Source organism: Dipodomys ordii, unplaced genomic scaffold, assembly GCF_000151885.1.
Source record: "Dipodomys ordii isolate 6190 unplaced genomic scaffold, Dord_2.0 Scaffold11, whole genome shotgun sequence".
NCBI lineage: Eukaryota > Metazoa > Chordata > Mammalia > Rodentia > Heteromyidae > Dipodomys > Dipodomys ordii.
The window spans coordinates 4,001,204-4,009,893 of NW_012267227.1; the positions used below are offsets into that span (position 1 = coordinate 4,001,204).

Below are 8,690 nucleotides of genomic sequence, written 5' to 3' on the forward strand. Positions count from 1 at the left end.
CAACTCTGTCCCAATGTCCTGCTCAGTCTTGGCTCCCTGATTCAACAGAACAAAGTCAGGGTGGAGGGTGAATAATTTTTCTTCCTGGAAAGCAGAAAATATAGGACATGGCTGTTTCCAAAGATTCAGGCTGCGTCCTTGGTCCATGTCCCTGCCATTGTCTTGCCAAACCCTTCTGCCCAGCTGACTTCCTTAAGCTGCTTAGAGTTAAGAGCTGGCCACTTTGAAGAAGAATGGGCTAGAAAGGGAATGAGGCCAGACTTCCTGGATTGAACACTACTTCAGCAAATCCTTAAGCCTTTCTATATGTGTTGTCAGCTGTAAAATGAATAGGCTAATTCAGCCCCATTTCAGAGGGCAATGAGTGGCAGTTTTAATTAATGATGACCGTGACAGGTTTTGTCATGTAAAGTTACACAGAAATGAAAAAGGAGAATTCGAGCTTTTTTTTTTTAACCCCAAATTTCCTAAGTTTGGAGTATATCCTCTATTCTGTTACCGTGGTTAAGGCTCTGTTTCCTGAGTGCAGACTCGCTAATGTAAGAGAGCCCAATTAGGCTCCCAGTACCTGGACAGAGAGTGGGTTTGGCACTGACGTGCAGGGACAAGGCTGGAGTCAGTGCATGTCTCTGGCTGGAGCGCAGCACCAAGATCTACTGAGTCTGCTAGTGGCAGGTGAGGAACTGTCTGAGACTGCTAGGGATAGCAGTGTACAAAGTCTGCAACAAGATCAGCACTGTGTAAGCTATCTTTCCCTATTTAAAGTCTGAGTCTGCTGGGTGCCAGTGGCTCACACTGTAATTCTAGATATTCAGGAGGCTGAGATCTGAGGATCACGGTTTGAAGCCAGCATGCAAAAAAGTCCGTGAGACTCTTATCACCAATAAACCACTCAGAAAAAGCCATAAGTGGTGCTGTGGCTCAAGTGGTAGACTACTAGCCTTGAGCAGACAGAGGCTCAGGGAGAGTGCCCAGGCCCTAAATTCAAGCCCCAGGACCAGCAGAAAGAAAAGCGGGGTGGGGGGGGGTGGGGAGGAAGGAAGGAAGGAAGGAGGGAAGGAAGGAAGGAAAGAAGGAAGGAAGGAAGGAAGGAAGGAAGGAAGGAAGGAAGGAAGGAAGGAAGGAAGTCTGAGTCTTACTCATATGGGCTCTATTTCACAGTTTACTAAAAGATATGGTTACATGATTTACCTGAAACCCTGGGAGTGGTGACTCATGCCTATAATCCCAGCTACTTGGGAGGCAGGTTAGAATTTCAGTTTGAAGCCCAGCCAAGCAAAAAGTTGGTGAAACCTGTCATCCCAGCTATGCAGGAGCCCAACACCAGGCAACAGCTCAAGATCCTATCTGAAAAATAGTTAAAGGAAAAAGGGCTGAAGATGTAGCTCAAGTGTAGACTGCCTGACTATTTAGTTGTGCAGCCTTGAGTTCAAATTAAGTCATACTAGTCCTTTTTAGAATCACACTATGGAGCTGAATACTGGTCTGTAATATTAAGTACTCAGGAGGTTGAGACCTGGGGGATCATGGTTTGAAGTCAGCCAAACAGAAAAGCCTGTAAGAGTCCATTTCTAATTAACCAGGAAAATGCTGGACTCCATGCATGTCCTAAGTGGTAGAGCACCAAATATGAGCAAGCAAGCCCAGCATGACCATGAGGCCCTGAGTTCAACTCCTGATCCTGGCACACACACACACACACACACACACACACACACATCACATCAGAGAATTGTTGATTAGTTTGAGTAACGTGGAGTTTCTGCCTCTCAAATAGGTTCCACTAACAACACACGCTTGTAGCAAATTGTAACATATTATTTCCTGGATATTATAGCTTGGATATAAAATATTCCCAAAGGCTCCTGTGTTGAGGTGTAGCCCCCAGCTAGTAGCATTACTGAGAGATTACTGGATCATGAGAAGACTGACTTCAGACTTCATTCATTAATCCATTGATTATGGATTGATGGGCTGTTAAGAGAAAGGGCCTAGCTGGAGGAAGTAGATGACTGGGCTGTGCCTTTGAAGGCTAACTCTTATCCCAGGTTCTTTCCCTCTCTCTCTAGTTACTGACAGTCTCCAAAGCTACATGCTCCTCAAACCATGATGCTCTGCATCAATTTGGGCCTTGGAGCCAGCCAATCATGGACTGAAACCTCTGCAAACAATTGTTTCACCTTTGCATTGGTTTCCCTCTGGTGTTTTGTTATAGGGACAAAAAGCTGACTGACACATGATTGCTTTCTCTTAGTCTCTAGTATTTCTAGTGTAGCATGCCATTGTGTTGTGAATGTGTTATACAGATTCTGCCTTAACATTAGATGACCTTGGGCTCCTTAAAAACTATGAGAGAGTCTTAATTCTTTTTATATTGCCTTAACATCAGTGACTTCTCTTTCCTCCTCCTCTTCCTCCTCTTCCTCCTCCTCCTCCTCCTCCTCTTCCTCCTCCTCCCTTCCTCCTCCTCCTCCTCCACTTCTCCTCCTCCTCCTTTTCCTCCTCCTCCTCCTCCTCCTCTTCCTCCTCTTCCTCCTCCTCCACTTACTCCTCCTCCTCCTCCACTTACTCCTCCTCCTCCTTTTCCTCCTCTTCCTCTTCTTCCTCCTCCTCCTCTTCCTTCTTCTTCTTCCTCTAATTCTTTTTCTTGGGGGGGGGGCAAGTAATGAGGATTGAACTCAGAGCCTTGTACCTGCTAAGTAGGTACTCTGCCACTTGAGCCACCCTTCCTGCCCCTTTTGCATTGGTTCTTTTTAACATAGGATTTCATTTTATGCTCAGGCTGGTGTGGCCTGCAATCTTCCTACTTATGCTTCTCCAAATTGCTGGGAATGATAGCCATGCTCCAGTGTACCTAGCCATTGTGCTTCCCCTATAGCTGGGTATCAGGTGCACACCGTTGTGCCCAGACATCGGTTGAGATGGAGTTTTATGAATTTCTATGCCCCAATACTGACCTTGAACTCTGATCTCCTGATCTCTGCCTCCCAGGTAGCTAGGATCACAGGTGTGGTGTGTCTCCCTCAGGTTTCATTATTCTCTATGAAGAAAAAGAAGTTTTTGTTGTAGTATCACTAGTTTGCTGACCTTCGTGGAGAAAATAGTTTTCAATGAACATACTACATCTAATTCATGCTCTACGGCTTAGGGAGAAGGTAGAGCAGTAGAGAAACTGCCTGAAGGAGGAAAGAGAACTTAGAGTCACCAGCTGTTAGGCCCCAGGCAACTGTGGCAATAAATCAGAGAAAGTCAGCTGGATGCCAATGGCTCATGCCTGTATTCCTGGCTACTTAAGAGGCTGAGATCTGAGAATTGAGGTTCCAAGCCAGCCTGGGCAGAAAAATCTGTAAGAGTCTTTTTTTTTTTTTGGGTCCGGTCGTGGGGCCTGAACTCTGGGCCTGGGCGCTGTCCCTCAGCTCTTCAGCTCAAGGCTAGCGCTCTACCACTTGAGCCACAGCGCCACTTCCGGCTTTTTTCTTTTTGCTTATGTGGTGCTGAGGAATCGAACCCAGGGCCTCATGCATGTAAGGCAAGTGCTCTACCACTGAGCCACCTTCCCAGCCCAAATCTGTGAGAGTCTTATCTCTACTTGGCCAATTAAAAAAAGCCAGAAGTGGAGCTCAAGTGGTAGAATATTAGCCTTGAGAAAAAAAAAAATCTCAGAGTTGCCTGGGCCCTGAATTCAAGTCCCACGATCAGAAAAGAAAAAGAAAAAAATAGGTACTCTGTGGTGTTTCCTAAGCCCCTGTACAGAGCGCATTATTCAAGTAGCTGCCCTGGCCAGGAATAATGAGGGGTAGTCACCCTTCCCTAAGTTAAGATCACCAGATTCACTGTAGACCATTTGGAATTGGGACATTGGCCTCTGGCCAGCCACAAGTGGCTGTGGAATGAGGACAGCCTAAAACAGTGGCCATGGCTGTTTCCTGATGTGCCCTGCAAGTCAGAGAAAACTGGGCTACAAGAAGAGACTGAAGCTGTGTCAGAGGGAGAGATGAGAAACTGGGTCGCCCTGCGAGACAAAAGGAGGGGCAAGAGTATTGCTGTCCCCACTCCCAGTGGCCTCTCAGAGTTTTGTTGCCACCCCCATGGGGCCCGGCTGCCCTTCCTGCCCTGGCCCATGTCCAGTGCACTGTCCACTTTAGCTCAGGCAAGGATGAGCTATCTTGGTTATTTGAAACCCAAGGAGCCTTGGCTAAGACAGTGGGGCAGGGAGAGGGGCCAGGCCAGGGCTCCTGCTTGCATGGAAAGAGTCTGCTGCCTAATGTCCACCTGGTGGTCTATGAGAAGCACACAGGGAAATTTTGCTGATGATGATTGGATGCAAGATCCATGGGTCTCGCTGAAGCAGTGTTCTTCTTAGTCATTTCCTGGGGCACTTGCTTGTGGAACAAGAAAGTGAATGACATTATTGATGGCAGACTAGAATTTGGTCTAACATAGAATTGTGTGTGTGTGTGTGTGTGTGTGTGTGTGTGTGTGTGTGTGTGTGTGTTAGTACTGGATCTTGAACTCAGAGCTTCATGCTCTTCCTTAGCTTTTTCACTGTTCTACCACTCGAACCTCGCCTTTACTCCTGGCTTTTTGCTGGTTGTTTGGAGTTAAGAGGCTTCTACTTGGGCTGGCTTTGACCCAAGATCTTCTGGTCTCAGTCTGAGTTGCTAGGATTATAGGTGTGAGCTACTGGTACCCAGTCTTCCTCAGATTTCTTAAAATGCCAATATAGCAGAAAAGATATGAGGTTTTGTAACATTTAAAAAAGACTTAAGATTTCAGTTAGCTGTGTTTATGTAATTCACTGGTATAATGCTAGCTCAGCCTAAGAAGAAAAACAGCATCTTTAGTCAGCTTTGTTTAGAAAAAACAACCTGTGCTTCTATGTTTCATCCCTCAGCCAGAACCATAAAAGCTGAATTTAACTTAAACAAGTAGATCTTGATATAATATAAAGAAAAATTGAAGCTGTCTATAAAACTGGAGCAGATTGTCCCTTCTTAACCTGAAATTCTTTATTACTATATAGTTAACAAATCAGATTGAGCATGGTAGTACATTCCTGCAATTCTAGCTACTTAGGAAGTAGAAGTAGGAGGATCACAGTTTCAGTCCAGCCTGGTTAGTGTGAGACCCTATCTGAAATAAACCAACAAAAACCAAAAGACTAAAGGCATAGCTCATTGGGAAAAAAAATACCTGCCTAGCAAGCAGGTGGGGTCCTAAATTCAGTCCCAGGACCATACACATCAGAATGTGAGCACATATGAGAATGTGCTCCCTTATTGAGCTCTTATTCTATGTGATACATTAAGCTTAGTAAAATGATCAAGTAGATCAACTCTTCTTTCCTCAAGGTCAGTTGGCCCTTATGTAGACGGCTACGGTGGTCCAATTGTTTCTCACATTTTCTATTTCTGTTGTCTGTCCCTCTCTTTTATTCTGGGAATAAAATAACACTGCCACAGAGCTATATGTATGAAGACCTACACTGTTCCTGCCTTGTAATAAAAAAACAATAAGGCTTAGAAGTGCCCGTATGGATGGATAGATATTCCCAATGAGCCAGGTCCTGGTGGCTCACATCTGTAATCCTAGCTACTCAGGAGACTGAGATCTGAGGATCAAGGTTCAAAGCCAGCCAGGGCAGGAAAATCTGTGAGACTCTTATCTCCAATAAACCACCAGAAAAACCAGAAGTGGTGCTATGGCTCAAGTGGGAGAGCCCTAGCCTTGAGCTGAAGAGCTCAGGGATGCCGTCCAGGCCCAGAGTTCAAGCCCCACGACTACAAAAAAAGAAAAAGAAAGAAAAGAAAAAGAAAAGTGCATAAGACTCTTATCACCAGTTAACTACCAGAAAAACAGAAGTGTCACTGTGACTCAAAGTGGTAGAATGCTAGCCTTGAGCAAAGGAGCTCAGGAACAGTGCTCAGCTCAGAGTTCAAGCCCCAGGACTGACCACAAAAACAACAACAACAAACAAACAAACCTCCTGCCAGGAAGGTGCTCCAAAAGCTGTCTCCCCAAGCAGGATGTTGAGGCTCTTGTTTGACCAGCACTAGTCCTGTACCACCTATTGGATTTTGAAAGAACAGTCTCTCAGCTTTTATCAAAGACAAGTCATCTTCTGCAGATACACTAGCCTTGTTGATAAAACATTGCATTTTCCAAGGCTTTCCCCCCTTTCTGGTAGTTAATTAGAGATAAGAAAGACACAAACTTTCCTGCCTAGACTGGCTTTGAACCTCCACCCTCAGATCTCAGCCTCCTGAGTAGGTAGGATTACAGGTGTGAGCCACAGGCACTTGGCTAATTTCTGTATTGTTAATAAACACAAGAAATTACACTTAGCATTGGTTGAACATTTAGGGTAAAGTATGCACAGTTTTATTTTATCTTCATATATATAACCTTATGAAAAGGTATAGGTTTTTTAAAAATTTTATAAATGGGGAAGCAATTCAGGGAGATTCAGTGGCTGTATACTTCCTGAGCTTCTAGGGAGGAGCCATTACATTATTTGCTGCTTAGTATATAGCAGGCATTCCATAAATAGTTAAGTAAGTTCTCCAGTGTGAATAAATAGAGCCCTATTCTTAATACTGAATCCTTTAACTATTAGCCTTTTAATCAGTTTTTATCAAATGGAAAAACAAGTATTTCATATATGTGTGCCTGTGTACACGTTCCAAGGAGAAAAACAGGGCTCTCTACAGTAAGCTCATTCATCCCCAAATGAACACAAGTTGTCTTCCTAAGTTTAGAGATAAGTTGGCTGAGGCAGAGTCAGAATTCAATAGTCCCTTGGTTTCTTTTCATCACACTAACTTGAGACAGAAGAACATCAAAGGCAGGCATCAAGAAAGATTAGCGAGTGCTGGTAGCTCACATTTGTAATCCTAGCTGCTCAGGAGGCTGAGATTGGAGGGTCTTGTTTTGAAACCAGCTTGGGTAGGAAAGTCCATGAGATTCTTATCTCTAATTAACCAGCAAAAAAGTCAGAAATGGAGCTATGGCTCAAGTGGTAGAGTGCTAGGTTTGAGCAAAAGAGCTTGGGGGCAGTGCTCAGGCCCCTGAGTTCAAGCCCCGGAGGCCAGCACAAGAAAAATGGAAAAAAAACAAGTAGTGATTGTCAGGCTGCTGAGGGGCAGAAGCAGCCGGGAAAAGCCATTTCCTTATACACCACCTGTCCCAATCGTTCTTCGGGGTCACTAGCCTGAAATTGCTCAAACTTGCAAAACAAGTTACATGCTAAAAGTTCCTGCTGACCAGGGCCATATAAACCCTGCCACAAACAGACCCTGGGCAACCTCTCTGATCCTGACCAGGGAGTTTACCCAGGAACGCACTCTAATAAACTTTTCTTTTTATTCCTCCTGCATGTTCTTTCTTCACCTAAAACCTTACAGTGATGTTTATTTCTAGGAGGTCATTTTAATTTCTCTCTGTTCTGTTTTCCAAAATTTTAATATGTGAATTGCTTTTGCAAAGAGCAATAGAAAGGTGATTCAATGGGGCATTTTTCTGCTCAGGTGACTCCAGGGCTTTTCAGTTTTCATTCACATATGCATCCTTCAAACTTGTCCACATGAGATGCCTTTAATGTCAGGGAATGTGGGCATTCGCCACTGTTTTAGGCTGGAGTTATCTGGTCTGGAAAGTGTTCACGATCCTGGGAGAGATCCTTCCTTACTTAAGGGAGCTCACTTCTGGAAGGGAAGCAAAGGGCCTCTTTAAAAAGCACTGAGCATGGGGCTGGGAAGGTGGCTCAGTGGTAGAGCGCTTGCCTTGCATGCTCGAGGCCCTGGGTTCGATTCCTCAGCACCACATAAGCAAAAAGAAAAAAGCTGGAAGTGGCGCTGTGGCTTAAGTGGTAGAGCACTAGCCTTGAGCTGAAGAGCTGAGGGACAGTGCCCAGGCCCAGAGTTCAGGCCCCACAACCGGACCCAAAAAAAAAAAAAAAAAAAAAGCACTGAGCATAGCAGGGAATTGGCTACTGCTTAAAAGAGATCGCAAGGCCGGGTGTTGTGGAACACGCCTGTAATCCCAGCTACTCTGGGAACTGAGGCAGGTGCATTTCCAGTTTGGGAAATTTAGAAAGGCAGAGGCTCAATTTGGGGGAGGGGAAGGAAGGCTGAGTGACACAGCTAAGGAGGGTTCAACCCTTCTGCTGCAAAACCCAAACAAAATATGACTTCAGAGCAAAGCAAACCTAAGGCACAGGCACGGCCTGCAAAGGACTTAGAAACCATAGAAGGCGGGGGGGGGGGGGGGGAAGGGGGAGGATGGGGGGGGGGAAGGGGGGGGTGTGTGTGCCCGGGCTTCGAACCGGCCTCACCCCATCCGCAGCACCCGAAAGAAGGGACACCGCGCACGCGCAGAGCAGCCCGCCTCCGCCGCCCTCAACACCGCCCTGGGCGGGGCTCCACTGACCAAGCCGGACCTCCAGCACCACCGAGAAGAGCGCCTAGAGAGGACGGACGCGCGCGCCGCCGCTCCGCCCCATCCCCTCCGCTCGCCTCGATCTCGGAAGTCGCGCGCGAGGGCTCGCCCGGAGGCAGCCGTAGCTGGAGCGCGAGGCCGGGAGCCCGGCGAGAGGCGGCGCCATGCCCGTGAGTTGTTTACCTCGGGCGTTCCGTCCGTCCAAGGGTCTCAGGGTGCTCCCGGGCGAGCGCGGCGGCGTGGCCGGGGGCTGC

General features: G+C 46.5%; 1 protein-coding gene across 1 annotated transcript in view; it reads left to right on the forward strand.

Annotated features, from left to right (window-relative positions):
• The first annotated feature begins 8,500 nt into the window (after positions 1 to 8,500).
• Rps27l (ribosomal protein S27-like) overlaps positions 8,501 to 8,690 on the forward strand; it is a 3,135-nt gene continuing 2,945 nt past the window's right edge. The window contains exon 1 of the mRNA XM_013009894.1: positions 8,501 to 8,606. Within this exon, the coding sequence (XP_012865348.1) occupies positions 8,601 to 8,606 (6 nt within the window). The 5' untranslated portion in view covers positions 8,501 to 8,600. The remainder of the gene's footprint in view (positions 8,607 to 8,690) is intronic.